The sequence below is a fragment of the Phoxinus phoxinus genome (assembly GCF_949152265.1).
Source record: "Phoxinus phoxinus genome assembly, chromosome: 8".
Classification (NCBI taxonomy): Eukaryota; Metazoa; Chordata; class Actinopteri; order Cypriniformes; family Leuciscidae; genus Phoxinus; species Phoxinus phoxinus.
The window spans coordinates 26,069,856-26,089,207 of NC_136883.1; the positions used below are offsets into that span (position 1 = coordinate 26,069,856).

Below are 19,352 nucleotides of genomic sequence, written 5' to 3' on the forward strand. Positions count from 1 at the left end.
TATGTGCCTGATTTCCTGGCCAATCAAATTAACGTGCTTGAAAACCAGTAGGTGTGCCACGTAGTCTGAGAACATGCAGTCTGGTGAAGAACGGACATCTAGTACAGTGTGTCATGAGGTCAGCCTGTTCTCTTCTTCATTATGTACTTAGATATGCTTCATTCTAGTACTCTGTATCAGGAAAGTATCACAACCATTAAATTAAGCTGATACATGTGCAGCATGCATGCATGGAGAGACTAAAGGAATTATGTACTTATTATGAAATATCTTACTTTTAGTGATCAGTTATTGTTTTAATGGTAGTAGATCCTCAGTGATTTACAATTGTACAACTATATCAATAGTTATAGCCATGCGAATTTGATCTTCAGAGCAGCTCTGTGGCTCAAGGCACAGTCCTTTTGGATCCGAGACTGTGATGTCAATGGCCTTCTAGTTGTAACTCTGACTAGTTTATGCTCAAGATTATAACTCAGATATAATGACTAAGTTCTACAACCTTCCCACTCCTTTTGAACAATGAATTTGCATGACTTGTCCAGTCATTCATATATTTTTTTTATATTATTTATAGAGATTGCACTTTCAAAGAGCATTTAGCTGATTACATATTTAAGAGCTATGCATAATCAGACAATATGGTCACTTTAGATATGTCCATGGCATTTCCATTGCAGAAAAGCGCAATTGTACAGTTCACTATTTTATAATTAGCCTATTGTTATTTTGCTCATAATTTCAACCTCTTCTCTTTAAGCATGTAACTTACATTATTTTCCAGCAGGTGGCTGAATAGCATTTAAGATTCTTGTTTTCAACCACACTAGCTTTCTATTAAGGTTAGCCCTAAACATGGGAATTTGCAGATTTAAGTAGCTGAAAATCTCTGAAATATTCACATTTATTTTGAGGATAATATAGGCTAAATGTGTGTGTTTAATATTAGAATTAATTATTATAATTTACATGTGATTTAAATCATTATATTTTTTATTGCACTCTCTCAACTGAACTATGTATATAAGCCTACCACTAACAATATCTAGCCTACTAATAATGATACTAAATAATATAAAAGATGAGGGACGAGGGGGAGGGAGTGACGTCACGGGTTAAGAGACAGAACTTCTGCCCACTTTGCATTCCGTGTAGATGGCGCCGGTTTTCCTCATGACATTTGAAGTTAAAACCGGGGGAAAAAATGTGTTTTTGATGGATGGAACTGTAGAGCAGTTTATCACAGCACTGTTTACAATGAAGCAGTCGAGTCCAGCCCATGACACTCGTTTAAACACCATTTAATCATCAGCGAACAGGAGGCGCATCGAGACGGACGGACTGCAGCATTCACCTGAATCTCCCCATCAGCCTCCGCCTCTCCGAGAGCGCGTGAGGGACGCAGAGATCACACCCGTTCGGAGGCGATGGCAGCCGGGGGAGGATGCGGGGAATCAGTGGATCAGTACCGGGCCGAGGTGGAAAGGCTGACCCGTGAGCTCGCTGAAGCAAACCGGGAGAAGATCCGGGCTGCGGAATGCGGTCTGGTGGTGTTGGAGGAGAACCAGACGCTCAAGCAGCAGTACGGGGAGCTCGAGACCGAGCAGGAGGCTCTCAAACAGGAGTTGGAGCAGCTACAGGAGGTAAACATAGCTTCGATGAGCTGATATAAATGTGTGTATAAGTCTGGAACAAATGTCTGTAAATATAAATATATAAATTCTAAATATATTTATATAAATTCTATTATTTCTGATCATATTTGACATTTAATTTAACCTCTCTTTCACTAACCATACCCGAGTTTTAATGGTACTGTTTTGTAATATTTTGAAATATTGTTGAAAGAAAATTTAGTTTTTATTTATTCCTAAAAAAAACACACACACACACACAAAATCAGTGCTGTAGGTAAATTTAGACTCGCTCAAGCAATGATTGATTCTGGTGTCACAGGTTTATGAAGAATCTTTGGTGTGTCAGGAAGTTTTGCTGTCCCATATAGTCCACCCCTGCTGTGAAAATGTGTCTTTGAATTTTAGTGAAATTTTATTGTCTGTATTTGTATGTATAAATCTCAGAACTAAGCATGTTGTTGGCTTGTTTAGTGTGATGCCATGTGTGAAGCTTTTTATGAATCATTTGTGTGCACATTTATTGTTATAATACTCTCAAAATTATTTTTGAAACATATTCGCTCTGCATGCTTTTCTTAATTTTGGGGGTTTCTTACATCCTCCATGATAAGAACAATGAGGCAAATGGGGTAAACAGTAACCATCTAAAGTGGACACCCATTGGCAATTGCTATATTCAACTGACCACACTGTAATGTATCTGGGACAAATGGGCTCCTATAGAGAGGTGAAATGATGAAGAGATAGAGATGAAAGAAGAGAGACAGAGGAAAACTGAGACAAAAAAAGATGGAACAAGATACTTTCTGACTGCCGCAGTGATCCAGGAACTGTGGCTGCACAGCAGTGTGACTAACCATTACAGGTGATTGTCAGTGTTCAATTGTTAAATCTGAAAGTTGCTCGTAATATGTCATATTTTATACTAGGGGATTTGTTGTAGTTTTTGAAAGAAGTCTATTTTACTAACCAAGGCTGTATTTATTTGATCAAAAATACAGTCATAACAATAATATTTTGAAATATTATTACAATTATTGCATAAACATTTTGAATATATTTAAAAATGTAATTTATCCTTGTGGTGGCAAAGCTGATTTGGTGCTCAATAAACATTTTTCATTAATGTCAATGTTGAAAACGGTTGTGAAGCTTCATATTTTTGTGGAAATGGTGATCAATTATTTTCAGGATAAAAAAGAGCGTTCAAAAACAGCATTTATTTGAAATATAAATATTTATAACACGGTATAACACTTTATAACAAGTCTTCACTGATCATTTTGATCAATTAAATGCATTCTTGCAGAGTAAAAGTATTTATCTTTTTGTTTTTTTTAATCTTATTGACCCCAAACTTTTAAATAATAGTATGTTGCTTATAGGAACTTGTACACCAATCATGACCGCCATTGAAGTAGTGTAGCATGACCTTTTGACCTTTGTTTAGGTTGTCTTCATTAGCGTTTTCAGTGCTGTATAAAAAAAAACTAGCTTAAATACAAATTAACCTCCTGAAAGTCACATAGAAATATTAATTGATGTTATTTGGACCCGTCTAGGAATGCACAATATTATCAGCACATCATCGGAGTTAGCCGATAAAGGCTTAAAATGTAGAACATCAGCCCGATAGGAAAAAATAATGCCGATATGCTTTGGCGATAATATGACGTGATAACAAAAAATTCTTGATTTTATTATTGTTAGTTTCAAAGCTTTCAATGTAGCCTACTCTCATTATAAAAAGAACTTTAATAATGTTTTAGTTCTAACAAGTACGTTTTTGCACAAAACTAAACGAAATGAAAAATTATTTGTTTATGAACTCTGCACAGGAGAGATTTGGTGATGTTTCCAAACAAAATGAAAGTATATCGGCATTGGCTATTCGCCAAAATGAGTTGAATGGCATATCGCTTATCGGCATTCTAATGCATCTATGCATTCCCATCTTATTTTGTTACCCTAATGACGCCTAAATTCCCCTGAAGTAAAGCAAAGACTATGACTAATGGGTCTTTGTTAAGCGGGACAATATGAATGCTAATCTCAGTATGGTATTTACTGACAGCAGTGAGTCATTTGCAGTGAATAACTGTCATGAAATGGTGTCAGTAATTGCATTTTTTCATGGCAGCTCCCCCTAGATCTGGCTACTGTAGTCTGCCCTGTGGGCTTGTCTTTAATTAATTATATCATGCAAATCATGATAGAGACTGTCTTTCCAAGCCAGACAAAAATTGGGGTCAGTTTAAAAAAAAAAAAAAACACCTTCATAGTATGAATTCGTTTGGAATTGCTATAGAACTTTGCAGCATCTGTTAGTTTTTTGCAATGTGGTAAATATTTTATCTATTCAGATTTAATTTCAGAAAAATTAAAAATGCATTTTCTTTCTTATTTAGGAAAGCTTTGAGTACAGATCGTGCAGACAGTTTAAATTCAGATTTATCTTTTAGGGTTCATGATACGATCAATAAAGTAAATCTGTTTGGGTTCTTGCCTTTCAAATAGTATCTCTATCTCTCTTTCTGTGCAAAGCATCTGTGCTGTTTATAATAGAGTCTGTCTGCGGCTGATAGTCTTGTGAAGGGCACGAGTGCTGGAGGTGATATTTTATCTTGAGGATTGACTTGCTGTATTTAGTCTTTTTTCTCTTTATCTGTCTCGGTTAGTCCTTTATTTTGATGAATATTAAACAGAATATAAAAGACCACACTGCACCATTTGCCTTTGGGCTCCCAGCTCAAATCCTCTGAGAGTTATCTTTCTAGAATTTACTTGAAAACCAGATTATATAAATGTGCAAGAGAAAGGAAATACCATATGAAATCTTTCTGAGGACAGGTTTAGAGATGACTCCCCCATATGCACACCTTGTTTTTAAAGAATTTGTGTGTGTTTTTTTTTTTATTATTGTTCCCATATATCACAGTAAGAGCTTTGTAATGTGTTATTATTGCTGTAATGTTTCACTTTTGTGTGTTAAGCATAACTGTGGTGGGTATTTTTTTTATACACGGACGTACACATATTTAGTTAGGTAATTTTTCCTATTCATAACGTCATAATTGATTTTAGAACTCATCAATTTATTGATTATATTGTTAAATGCAGCATAGAGATCAAGCTAATTCGAATTTGGGCATTGCAAAACAGGCCAATGCCATTAGTTTATTACACCTGTATAAACCCCAAAGCCTACTTAAAAGGATAGTTCACCCCAAATTGAACATCACTTATTTTCACACATCATGTCGTTCCAAACCGTTTCGTTTTTTTGCGGAACAGAGAAGATATTTTGAAGAATGTTTTCAGACATTGTCTATACAGTGAAAGTCAATAGTCTAAAAGTCTAATAGTCTAAAACAATGTTAGACACCACTGACTTTCATTGTGTGGATAAAAAAAGCACGGAGAAAAACATTTTTCTAAATTTCTTCTTTTGTGTTTCAGTTATTCAGACCTACAATAAGTAAAGGATTAAAATTATTAATTGTTATGCATTTGTTTTTCAAACTAGGCTATTTGTGGTAGCCTAAACAGCAAATAGAGCTCAAAAGGTTTTTCGGTCCCTCAGGAAACAGAGGAAACAGACTGTTGAGTGTTTTATGGTTACAAATGGAGGGTGTTTGTGTGTACTTGAACAGTGCAGTGCCCTACAGATCTGTTTCCACTGAAATGCTCTTGATGTGACTTGATCTACATGGATAAGACAGGAGAAAATAGATTTCCAATATCTGAGCTGAAAGTTTATATTCTAGGCTATAATTTTGCATTTATACTTTTATTCAGAGCAATTTACATTGCATTCAGTCTAAACATTTGATTAGTTAATGCGTTGGGAATCAAACCCATGACCTTGGCATATACAATGCCATTATTTTTAAACTATGTACTTTTAAACTATATCATGATATTTCTGACTACAAATTTTTCTGAAGGGACTAAGTATGCCGTGAAGGCTGAGGTCTTTTTCTCAAAACCACTTTAATGCACTCATCGTCATTAATACCAACACCGTACACCAACACCTTGATATAAAACAAACATTAGTCACACATTCAGTTACATGGAAAACACATGCCTTTAAACTCATTAATAAAAAACAACAAAAATACTTTCACATTCCACTTTTGGGATTTCTTGATCTTAAACCTAAAACCTATTAAAACAAAAAAATGATAACATCGTTCTATCTCTTCATTTGGATGATAAACCAGGAAAGACATACAAAAAGAATAGGATGAAAATATAAACTTAGAAAAAATAACTTGCACAAATAAACACCAGTTGAGTGTAGAAATCACAATAAGCGTTATGAAACAGTAAAAAATATAAAGAAAGAAGGTCGAAACCAACCTCCACAACTTTAGTTAACATTCAGTATGAAGCTGTGAGCATAAAGCCCTGCACAAAGTCATTGATCTGTACCTCTTATGTAATATATAGGGAGAAAGCAGTTGGTAGTACACAAAGTAAGAATGTAAGTGTTATCGAAAGGTGGAGTTAGGTAGGTAGGAATACTGATGAACTCTTTGAGTCTAGACCTTAGACCTCTTTTGAATACTCACAAAAGGGCATAGAGCATGTCTAGGTCATCCATATGGAGTCATAAATCTGCCTGTCCTAGACAGAAGAACAAAAATAAAAGAGAAGTAGTAAGAGACAGACAGAAGGATGCGGTAAAAAAAAGCCTCACCACCCCCTCACAAAATCAGCAGAGGTTCAAGGAGCTGATCGATAAAGACTGGTGGGCAGGACAGGCCCTAGTTTTTCTGCCCTGCCCCCCATAGCCTAACCTCTTGACACAAAGGAACTCATATCTCAAGAACCAGCCTAGAGGTGAGAGATATTGATTTGAGCCTCTGATGCAAATGATTGTTGCATTGTGAGCCAGCACCATTCTCCAAATGAATACCAATAAACAGCATTTTCAGTGCTACTACAGTGCAGTGCTACTACTAAACTTAATTAATTATAGATCATTGCTGCTTTGCTATGGGAATCATCAGTTTTTTACGCTCACCCTGAAGGTTAGGTATAGATAAAAGCATCTGCCAAATGTGTAAATGTAAACTTTGGTGGTACATTACTTAGAGATGGATGATACCTCAGATTATGCATCTAGTTGAGCGGGGTTTTTACCCTAATTTTCCATAATTTACCATAATTTTCACGATGAACGATAAAATAGGGATAGCGTCTTTTGACTGAAATAGAAGTGGCAAGTAATAAAGCCACTTAGCAACCATCCAGAAAGCCCTATAATGACCTATCAATGGCATAAGTCCCTGCTTGAGTACACTCTAAATTGATGGGCCCACTTAGTGAAGTAGCCAAAGAATAATTTGAAACCTGCCAATAAAAACACCAGCAAGGCTGTATCTGAAAATGCTAATCTAGTAGTTGTCTCTTATGATTTTCAGAGATGAGCGTTCTAGTGGATTTGTAAATATCTAACAGTTGTAACTTGAATTGGTGTGGCTTTGGGTCTGTACCTTTTAATCAAGCAATATGCAATCTGTGCCTCTCTTCATCTCTCAGTGAAGACACTGCCTAGACTAGAACCCTGCACAGTTTTTCGCTGTGTTTATTTCTGCTGCAATGGGACTTTGGGAAAGAGCCGGCCTACTTTACCCAGGGGTGTGTGTATTGATTGTTGCTTTACTTTAGCCTTCTAGACTGCAACTTCAGTGCCTGCAGTAAAAGAAACTGTGGGCTTTGACAATGAAATGAATAAAGTCTCTGTTATGACTGTTTCAAGCAGTTGTAGACTATAGAATATCCCTCATTTGTTCCCTCACTAAGTGTGACAAATCCATTTGCTGCCTCAGTGGATCACGGTCAACACACTTCTATACTCCTTTCACTTTGTAGAGTTTTTTTCTCTCATTACTTCATCATCGAGACTTGAGAAACCCAAATACATCTCTATCTGTCTATCTACTGTATCTTATATGAATTTGCTTTTCTAAAACTGCCAACATTTTAACCCATCCATTTTTATATCTGTTTATTTCTGTAAAAAACTAAACAGGATTGTTCAGCATTGAACATTTTATTTTCATATTAAAAACGTGATTTTCATTTCGATGTCTTGATTCACAGCAGATCTGTGGTAGATAAACATTCTAAGGCAACATGCACCTTAGATTCTTCCAGTGTAGACACAGTGTTAGACTTCAGACACATGTATGATTATATCAATATAATCCTCCGCTAAATCTCATTTCCCCACCACCTATATTTTTTCCATGCCTGCAGCATGTTAAAAGCTGACTCGGCCATCCATTACACCCTGTTTGGATGATACCCAGTTGCACATTTTCCTGTCCTTCAGTGTTTGTATGTTCAGGTGGTTGTGGCCCATGGCTCCTGACCTGTGTGCTAATGAAATGGGACCCTGCCCTGTCTCAGTTCACTTCCCAACATGTATATAGGACGCTCGCTCTCTAAGGATGGCTACTAAGTGATGATGTTATAAGATGCTTGAGGCAGAGGACTGGAATACAACCTCTCTATACAGGGCAATTTACTGCCCTAAAAGACTCCAGACCTGGATAGACTAGTCTGTGCACTCCGAAAAAGAGACAAAAAAGGGAGAGACAGAAAGAGAGATACCATATCATACTGGCTCATACTGTTTTAAATGTGATGAATGGGCTTGTTTTCATTGCGTTGGGAGGTGCAGCAGATTTATTGTTCGTTATTTAATGCTGAATTCGTATGATGAGCTATGCATTTACAGTTTCATTGAAGTGAACTGCCATACAAGTTGCAGATAATTTACACATTACCTGACAACCCTATTGGCAGTGCGCAGTGCTGATATGCATTCATGCTGCTTACCCAAAATAAGAGATTTAAGAGGCTCTGTTCAGTTAAAGATGAGGCTGTTTTTTTATAGTCTGTTTTGTTACTTTGCATGCTGCGAATTTCAATCTCGAACATAATCAAATTCTGCCTATCTCTTTCAACAAGGTATAATAAAGAAGAAAAGCCTCTTTCCTGCTCTGGGCTCCTAAATCCCAGGCGACTTCTACCCCAAAGGGTGATTTGGAGTAATACAGTCTTCTATTATTCTCGCCCTGCATTCCATTATCAGCTGAACATGTGTTGCAATGAATAAGAAGTGCTGCATTGCTGCAGAGATGTTTAGCTGAAGAACTGTTCAGTGTTTCCTCTCCCCTTCCTTTCTCCTCCCCATCTTTTTTTTTTATGAACACTTACCAGGAAGGTCTGGTTTAGTCTGTAATTCAATTCACATTCATTTGTATAGCGCTTTTCACAATACATACTGTTTCAAAGCAGCTTTAAAGAAAATCTAGATTTATACATTACAAAAAAAGAGTAATCTGTTATCAGAGATGACTGTGTCGAATAATGTCAGCTCTAAGATAAAACAAATCATGCAGTTAGCTAATATAATGAATTCATTTAGGCAATGAGCTCATTAAAGCTAATCATTTCAAGTTGCGATTGTAATGATTACAATATATAGAAAATTTGGCAGTGGTGCATGTTTATTCAGCGTTAGCGTCCTCTGAAGTCCTGGCAGGGGTTGGCGTCATCTCTTCACAGGTTTTGAGTCATCTGAAATTTTTATAAGTGGCTGGATTCAAACTGGAGCTGGCTTAATTAAACTGGGCATCCCAAGGTAGAAACAGAAAAGCGAATGGAAAATAATTAGCGTAGCTGCTGTTCAAGCATTCAAGCGTTTATGTTTCAAGTAATACATAGTCATATGCTTTTGATCTGATATAACTGGAGAGTGCGAGGGTATGAGATGCATTATGCTTGGCCAAAGAGATGTTTGTTTATCTAGATTTGGTAGAGTGTGTCTTAGTCCCAAACACTATCAGGAAGACTATTCCAGAGTTTAGGAGCCAAATGCGAAAACGCTCTCCCTCCTTTAGTGGACTTTGATATCCTAAGACCTAGGTACTACCAAAAGTCCAGAGTTTAAGACCTTAAAGAGTGTGATGGATTGTAGAGCGATAGAAGTTTGGTTAAATACACAGGACCTGAACCATTAAGGGCCTTGTGTTCAGTAGCAATACTTTGTAATCGATACAGACCTTAATAGGTAACTAGTGCAGAGATGATAGAATTGGGCTTATTTTCTAGACCTGGTAAGAACTGCTGCACTAACTGGACTAATTGTTGCACTAATTGTTGCTTGTTTATTGAGGATTCAGGACAACCACCTTGTAGTGCATTACAGTAATCCAGTCTAGAGGTCATGTATGCATTAACATTTGACGCTTTTCTGCATCAAAAACGGATCACATGTTCTGTAGCTTAGTGATGTTTCTGAGGTTGAAGAAGGCTGTTTTTGTAACATGAAATATGTTTTTTAAAAGACAGTGTGCTGTCTAATATAACACCCAGGTATTTTGTAGAGGATGAAGTAACAGTAAAATTTATTTTAAGAGATTATGTGTATGTGTTTTTGGTCCAATAAATAATATATCAGTCTTATCCAAATTTAATAAAAAAAAAAATTACTGGTCATCTAATATTTATATCTTTAACACACTCTGGGCCCTGTTTTAACGATCTGAAACGCAAGTATCAAACGCGAAACCCAAGTAACTTTGTGGGCGGATGTCGGGCGCTGTTGCTATTATACCGGCGGAATAAATTAATCTTGAATTAAAAGAGCAGGCGCGCTTGTTCCATGGCGGATTGCTATTATAACAGACAATTATTATTTGACGGACAACCCACATTGTCAGATGTCCTTATATAGGCTACCTATGTGTCTTGCCACTATTGATCAAACAGGTTTGATCCGTCATTACTACAATTAGCCTGAATAATTCGGGTAAATGTATATTATTCATGCCTATTTTTCACATCTTCATAGACACCACAATAATTCCCCTCATGTGGAAATATTTTTACTTGTAATTATGTATGGTTTGCAAAAATATGAACTGCTGCGTCTGTGTAGATGAGAGAAGCAAAGTGTATGCGCGTTATGCACACACTACATTATGGCCAAGCATGCACCCTTAAAATAGCATCTGAATAACGCATAACTGACTTTAGACTAGGTTTTTCCTGGTCTGTGGCGGAATTGTTTTCTCAAACTGCAAAATAGCACCAGGGAACGTTTGCGTCGGAACACGCCTCGTCTTTTAGCTGAAGTCCTTGGTCTTTTAAAATCTCCCAACCACAAACTTTTTAACAGTAGCGTATATATTATGTTTCAACTGAGAATGTTCCATTAATAATTGATCATGCTAATGCTGGAAATACCAAAAATATGTTTTGAATGCTGGTCTCCATCATAGGATACTGGTGTTTTGTGTGTCCGCTTTAGACTTAACTAGCTTAGTCTTTAGAAAGTCCACCAAACTGGTCAACCAGCCTCAATTCTGCTGTTGGCTATGCTGGTCAACCTGCTAGACCAGCAACAAATCATAACTTACTGGTATGGACGTTTGCAGGTGTAGCCTAAGCTTTTCATCAAGGTTTAGTTCTAGAATGAAGATAGTATTTTTCGCTTTCTCTCACTGCTGAGGAAAGCATTCTAGTCAAACTCCACTTTGGATTTATAAGCCTCCTGAGACTGTGAAAACAGCCCTGGTTCCCAGAAACCTGAAAACATACCCTGGTGGTACCTGCTAAAAAATACAAAAACAGGAAATTACCTTGCATATAGGATTAGAACCCCACCAAAACTCAAAAAGCAAAAAGCTCCAGGTGTAGCCATCACATTGGTTATGGATTGTAGCTAATGTTAGTTCTCATACTTTTGGCAAGTACTGTAAAAGCCAGTTAAAGTATTTATGCTTTTGTCATAGTAATGGATTTGTCCAGCAGTACATATCAGTGCAATAGGTATGGCAGTTATTTTGCTTTATTTTTTACTGCAAAGCTTTTACTATTTGAGAATCCTGTTTTCTATGTGACTCCATTGTAAATATATTGTGCTGTAAGACTCCATAATGCTGGCTTGCTAATGTATCTGCTTCTATATATATTCCTTCACACTGACAGGAAGCCTGTGAAACATCCACTCTCTCTGTCTGAGTCATGATGATAAATCTCTGAACCGGCAGCATGGCCACCAGCCCTCTTGTGTCTTTTCCTCTGAGGACTTTGCCTTGAGGTAATTCAGACAAATATGTTAGTCTTAAAAGATACAGATGAGGGTAAGACTATTTGCTACAGTAGATAATTTGTTTTCTCTATACCTCTGGCTATGATTGAGGTTATGTTTAGGTTTTGAAAAAGGTTTAATCTGTCAGAGAATAATCTGATTTAAGAGCAGTTACACATGATGAAAATTACATTCAGGAAGTGTATTGGTGTGTACTATAAATATATTTATGTATTAGTATTGTCACAATACTGGAATTTCGATACGATACCTTGAAAATTATCGATATTCAATACCCTTTTCGATACCATAGGGAAAAACTGCCGTACTACCCATATTGTCACGATAAGCTATGTTTAGTTCTATGGACTCTTATTTTAATATGCTGTTCTGTTTCCCTTAGTTCCTGTTCCCTTGCTCTGTTCAGTTTCAGTTTTCTCGGTTTCTGGTGATTATGCCCTTATTAGCTCCTTGCTATGGTTACTTATAATTATTATCAGCCATGTTTAGTTCCTTGTTAATCCCTGCATATAGGCCTATACTCCCTGTTCAGTTTTGTTCTCTGTCGGTTATTATCGTTATGTAACGTGTCGTTTACTTCCTGTGTTTATCATTAAAGACCGGATTCCTTGTTCGTGCGTGTCACTTAACCTCACCAGCACTTGACACATATAGATATTTTTAATATCTCTTTTTTTTTTTGTCCATCCATTGAAATTCTAGTCAATCAATATTTTCAAACTTCAAAAAGTACATGATACATCGTAACAGTAATCCATATGAATCAAGCGGTTTAATCCAAGTCTTCTGAAGAGACACAATCACTTTATATGAAAAACTGATTTTAATGAATTCATGCTTTTATTCAATATAAACATTGACAACAATATTACCATTAAAATGATCTCACCTATGTTTGCTCATTCAATGTATTTGTGTATTTGCAATGGGGTCATTTTGTTGCAATAGCTCACATAGCACTAGCTTGATTTCAAACTTTGGATTGAATTCTCCAAAAATATATAAGTAAACAGAACAAATAAACAAATTACAAGTAGTAGCACAAATAAACAGTGCTTTAAGTTTATCAGGTAGGTCTAACAGTCGTATTTATGTAAGAAATACTACAGAAATTGAATAAAGTAATCAAATCTAAAATGTTCTTACAATTAAAGTTACAAAAGTTATTCAGTCAAGAGCAGTGAGTAATTTCCTCTTTTTCTTTTGTTATTTGATGAATAGACAGGCACACCTTGGCAATAGAATCGCAATATAATTTTTTTGGTTACTCTCCAGACTGATATACTACTATACAGTATACACATATCGTATCGATACGGAAATATCCAAAACAGCCGGTTCCAATATTTGTTGCAGTATCGGGAAAATAATGCTATTCTTTACTATATATTGCTATTTAGTATATACAGTATATATTACATACAGTATAAACTGTATAAACTCTTAAGAATAGCATTACAATTCAAGATCCCAGATCCCCAAATATTATACAGACAGAAAACTGAAACTTTTGTGAGCAGCAAAAGTCAGTGTACGCCCACATACTGTACAACTCACCCACATTATACAATAGGGCTACTGTATGGAACAACAAAAATAAATGTGATGAGCTCGCTTTTGCTTAAAACTTTGCTTTAATAAGACATTGTTTTGGCCATATATATGCTGATGTCAGAATTGAAATCAGTGTGTGATTTATGTTTAGATTAATTTTTGCTTACACATAATCCTTGGTGTATTTTTGAGAGGAGTCATGAGCTTGGATTGGAGTGTGCAGAAATGTGGTTTGCCAATTATTCTCTCTCTTTCTTTTTAGCTTGAAGGTTTTTTGTCGCGTGCAGTTAAATATCGTTGCCATACTTGGATAAATACATTTTACTTTCAAATACAGATAAAAAAATCTTTCAAGGTCTTGCAAATTCAACTGATACCATATAGCATATTTTATTTACACTCAGGCACACAAGATGCATACCAACCGCCAATACCTTTGAATGAATGAGACATGATGCAAGGTTGGACCGTGGGCCCTGTAATGGGAATAACAAGGATTTTCTGGATTGTGCTGGGCTGGCTGGGTTACAGAACAGACTCCTGTCCTGCCGTCACTGACATGCAGATGCTGCGACCATGACTGTCTGGAACAAATCACTGACAGCATTGACTGATGACTGCTCTGAGCTCTCTCTTTCTCCCACTCTTTTGTCTTTTCTTTCGGTTTCATGCATGCGTACGTTCACGTGAAAGTGGTGAATGAATTCACGTTCATTTACCCAGCATGGTGTTTAATTTTATCACGGCTGTTGCTTTTGACACTTGCGCTTTCAGATGCTTCTTGTTGTTGTAACCAATGTAAAGCACACTTTCCCCAGGCACAGTTACAGTAAAGCTTGCATGTAAATTAAAACTTAAATATATATTTAGATGGTAACAGGCCATCTGATTGATATACATCAAGTGATCATTGACTTTTTTTAATGGGATGTTTAGTGGCAGCTAAATCAAAAATAAAACAACAACAAAAATATTCATGGGAATTGTCATACAATCTGTCTAAAACATGTCATATATCAGCAAAAAAGAAGCGTCCTCTCATTTTCAAGTTTTTTTCTAGCAATTTCCTAAATAGTTAATTTTTATAATTTATAATTGTGCTTATAAATTGCTGGACAGTATGTACCGTGAGTTTTTTAATATCGTGGTAATCAAATGATTTCCGTCTACCGGGGGAACAGGTGCTTGTTCCATTGTAGATGCTCAGTAGGGCTGCACGATATATCGGAATTATCGAAAAATCATATTGCGAAATGTATATCGCAATAGCTTGCGATAACTGAATGATTTTATCACTTCAAAAGATTAGGAAAGTCAAAGGCTTAGGTCGACACAGACAGCAGAGAATAGACTGGAGACATGACGGTTAAATACGTTGGACATGCTTAATGTTATTAGGCGCAATAAGCTAAGTAAGTACATGCTTTTTCTCTTAACAAAAATATAATGCGAAACATGATTGTTGGTTATATCATTTTCATTTTTAAAATATAATTTTTTACACTATTAATGCAGTACTGTCACATATAGAATATATCACATTATTTAACGAGTTATCGCATATCGCTTTTTAATGCTCAGACTGATAAACTCCCGACTTAAGATCATCTATCTATGTGACGTTAATTACGTTAATGACCCAATTTTGCATGCTTCGGTAATTTATTTGTGTTATTTGCATAAACTTTAAATTCAGAGACTAGTTTTTGAGTGGGCATCATATTTTGACCACCCCGCTCTAAATAAAAGAAACCAGATGGAGAAAGTCGGCTTTGCGGTCACACTTCTCCACAAACCATCTGCCTCCTACATTATACAGCAAAGAACCAGTCTCTGTGGTCATAGCAACGTCCTATACGTGAGTCCGATACGTCTCTCTCTCTCTCTTGTTCTCTCTCAGAGCACAGCTGGGAGGCAGAGGGCCTTCAGCAGGGATTCTGGGACATTGACAGGCCCTCATTTTAAATCACAATGAGAGCTTATTCACACTTCTGTCACTGAATTAATGAAAGTGGTGTATCTATTTGCTTTTGTGCCTTAATTCTCTCAAAAGTTCAGCAATCAAAAGGAAATAATTTTTTTTTAAAGAAAAGCTGTGAGTATTAAAGGGATAGTACACCCAAAAATGATTCATAAAATTTGGAAGAATTTCTGAAGCCATACAGTAAGAAATAGACCAAAATGTAATTTATTATTTACTGATAATCTTGTGGCAGTGAGTTGTTAACCACTGAAGCCATATGAATAGAACCTGTGGAAAGTGCATCGTAAATCAAATTCCTGACAATAATAAAATAATAATGTAGGAATGTCTTCATTATTCATGTTCATGAAATGGGTGAATATGATAAATAATCTGTGGTCACAACAGACAATATACTCTCATTCACTATAAAGGCACTAAAAAAGATTTAAATTGAAGCTAATATGCAGGTAATATTTGCTCACAAGGCTAACCTGTTTATGTGAATGTGATCAATAATGACTTATTGTGCATTTATTTATTTATTAATTGTTAGGACCATTATGATTACTTTTTTTTGTGACAACTAAAAACATTGTCTATCTAAATTCCCCCTACTGCAAAACATATATTTTTTTAATCTTTAAATGTATAAATATATTTACATATAATTCCATGTTTTGGATTTACCCAAACTATTTTTTGAAATATTGTATTTCTTAAAGTTCCCCTATTAAGCTTTTTCAGGTATTACCTTTGTACTTCTGTACAATTTTTTCCGAATTGCACAAATGATTCTGAGCATCTTTTGCAGCGATTTTTGTGTGAGCATATCAGTGAACACCCCTGACCACTCTGAGTTTCACGTCTTTGTAAACGAAAGTTTAATGCGTTTTAGGAAGGATTATTCCTGTGCACCTATGCAGCCATTGTGGAGGTGGGGGGGAAAGCGAAAGAAAACGAAAATTCTCGGGACAACAGCATCTGTCCAAATTTTAAACTTAACCGTTCTATTTAATCAGAAACGATCTGAAAACAGGGCTTTAAGTGTAAAATACCGAACTTGTCCTTTAATTCTTTGACAATTTCTAAATCCACATCAGCAACTTTTTAACTACCTCCACTCTTCAGTCAGATTTGTTGCAAGGTGCCATCTACTAGGCCTCCAATTGATTTTTAGTGCATCTTCAATTGATTTTCTCTTTTGAAGGTCTCTGCTGGTCGCATCCCAGTCATGCTTTGCTCATAAGATGGTCCTGGTACATTGGGAACATCACAGAGTTTATTACCTGCACCAGCAGATTATGATATGTGATGTGCTTTTCAGATGTGTTCATCATGCTTCAAAATGCACCATAATGTACTGCACATGTGCTAATGTAATGTAAAGAAATCATAAAATGAGGATTTAATTATCTAATAACCCTTATTATTTGTAGTAACCCTCATATACTGATTTAGGTGTGAGAGCCTTGTGATAACTCTTCAAAACAGATTTTTACCTGGCTCATTCCTCCTTCCTGTTTACCGTCTACTGTCATCTTCCAAACAAGACAGGATGCTTAAGTCATGAAGCGCCGGATCTGCATGGGGTGAAAACCTGTGTCAGGGGAATCGGAACACTGTTTCTATTGATCAGAGCGAGCAGCTGAAATATTATCTCAGTTACCTTGAAGTGCAGCACTTGAGGGTGATGTGAGCGAAGAGGTGACGTTGAAATGTGGGCTCTCTTCACCAGAAGCCAATTGTGAATTGTAAACTAATACAGTTTTTATTTAATTGCCATTAAACTTACATTAACAAACACATCACATTGTAATTGTACTATCTAATCGTAACGGTGAGACATACTTGTTGTTGTTGTTGTAATTGTTCTTGACAATTGCTAATGGCACATATCCATCAATGTGATAATTGATTTCTCATTTGTCATAAATCGTTATGTTCTTATGCAATGTTAAAATATGCAAAGACTCAATATGCCTAAACTTCTAGTTGAGAGTTCTCAAGTATGTTTTTCTGAAACAGATTCAGAATGGAATATTAGTATAAAGCTAACTGCATACTGTGTACTTTTTAAAAAATATGTGCAGCATACAGAAATATGTTTTAAAAAATAACTTGCTACAATGTTTACACAAATTCATTATCTGAGTCTATAACTTTGAAAATGAATCTGACTAATTTAATTATACTTTTTCTGGGTCTTTTGCAATAATGATATTGAATGGTTGAGTTGAGAACATTGCATGTTACTCTGAATGTATTGTACACTTTCTGGCAAAAAGTAGACTTTTTTTGTATTGTGAAATATTATTACAATATTTTTGTATTTTGAATATAATGATGAATTTTCAGCATCATTACTCCAGTCTTCAGTGTCACATGATCCTTCAAAAATCATTTTATCAATGTTGAAAAAACATAAGTTTTTTTCAGGATACTTCAAGAAGTTCAAAAGAACAGCATTTATTTGAAATAGAAATAGCATTGATTTTAAATGTCTTTACTGTTACTTTTGATCAATTTAATGCATCCTTTCCTGGTAGTATGCTGTTGTGAACATACCCATAATTTCTGTAGAAATTTCTGTAGAATTGAAGACTGATGTGCCATTTTTTTCCTCCCTATTCCTCAGTCTCTGTCGTTGATTTTCCTCTAGGCGTTCGGTCAGGCATACACCACCCAGCGTAAAGTAGCAGAGGATGGTGAGACAAACGAAGAGACGTTGCTGCAGGAGTCTGCCTCTAAAGAGGCCTATTACATGGGACGTCTGGTGGACCTTCAAACCCAGCTCAAACTGAGCAGCTCCGTGACCTCCAACGCCCAAGCGGAGACCGAACGACTCAACGCTCTGGTGCAAGAACTCAGAGAGGTGAGCTGTGTAATTTCTTGTACTGGTGGAACTGCCGTCAGCACACATTACACAGTACAAGTTAGTACACCCTTTCTGAAAGTAATTAATTTTATGAAGTTTATCTTGGACCAACGGGTTATTTTGAGGACAGTGTGTCTGTGTGCGTGTAGTGTGTCAGCAGTCATTGGTATCAGGGTCAGAGACTGTCGCCATAGTGCATTGTAGGGGGCAAATCCATGGCTAAGCTGGGGCATAAGAGAAATACCCTGAGGTCGGCACAAAGACACACTGTACACACACACGGCCACTGCAGTCCTATGAGACAGGGAATTTCATGAAGTTTTTCACCCTGTGGTCACATACCTTGTTAATTATCACAGTACATTTTTATTTATTTATAGCTCAAATAATCAATGGAACGACATCTCTTCTCTTCACTGAATGTTGACATGTTCTCTGATGCGAGGGCGGGACAACCTGTCACTCACATGACATCACAGCATTAGTAAACCACAACCACCCAATCAATTCTCGATGGACAAAATCAAGTCCCTCCCTACATTTTTTCTTGTTCGAGAAGCCATTTCACTTCGTATATGCACGTCATAATAGGGCAGAACAGACTATCGGAACTTCCATTTCATGCAGACTTTACATTTTAAATCATTAAATAGATATTACAAAAGTGGCTTTAGAAATCAATTTATTGTTTGTTTATTCCTGCTCTTGGTAAGTGTAGTTTAGCAAAGCAGTTGAACATAAACTAGACATATTTCATCTGTAGAAAAAAATGACATTACCTGATTTAAATGATTTTCCTGCATTGTTTTTTTCATTTCAGTTCTGTCAAGACAAATTTTTTTTTTTTTAATGTATATCAATTTATGTTAATGTATTGTTAATAGAGACGTATGGTGTGTGCCATAAAATTCATAACTGCTATTTCACAAGTTGTTTGACAGTTGCTCATCATTCCTTGGAAGTATTAAAAAAAAAAGATCAATGTTAAAATACTTTTCAATATTCTAGTTTACTGTACAGGAACAATATAAGAAAGACTTCTGTGCGGGTTTGGGACGTGTCTTTCTATTTGTTGACCAATGGAAGAGAGGGTAGGGTGGAAGGGATTTTCGGAAGTCATTATCTTTGCAATACCATTTGATGCCACTAGGTTCATTTTAGCCTTTGTGTACTTCATAATGT

The 19,352-nt window shown here is 36.2% G+C and overlaps 1 protein-coding gene across 5 annotated transcripts in view; it reads left to right on the top strand.

Annotated features, from left to right (window-relative positions):
- Nucleotides 1–1,125: 1,125 nt before the first annotated feature.
- bicd1a (bicaudal D homolog 1a) overlaps nt 1,126–19,352 on the top strand; it is a 34,958-nt gene continuing 16,731 nt past the window's right edge. For 3 of the 5 annotated variants that reach the window (XM_079621055.1, XM_079621053.1, XM_079621054.1), the window contains exons 1-2: nt 1,307–1,643; nt 17,955–18,167. In XM_079621055.1, the coding sequence (XP_079477181.1) occupies nt 1,428–1,643; nt 17,955–18,167 (429 nt within the window). In that variant the 5' untranslated portion in view covers nt 1,307–1,427. Of the gene's footprint in view, nt 1,644–17,954; nt 18,168–19,352 lie in introns of all 5 variants that reach the window. The other 2 variants (XM_079621056.1, XM_079621057.1) reach the window with 2 other exon arrangements.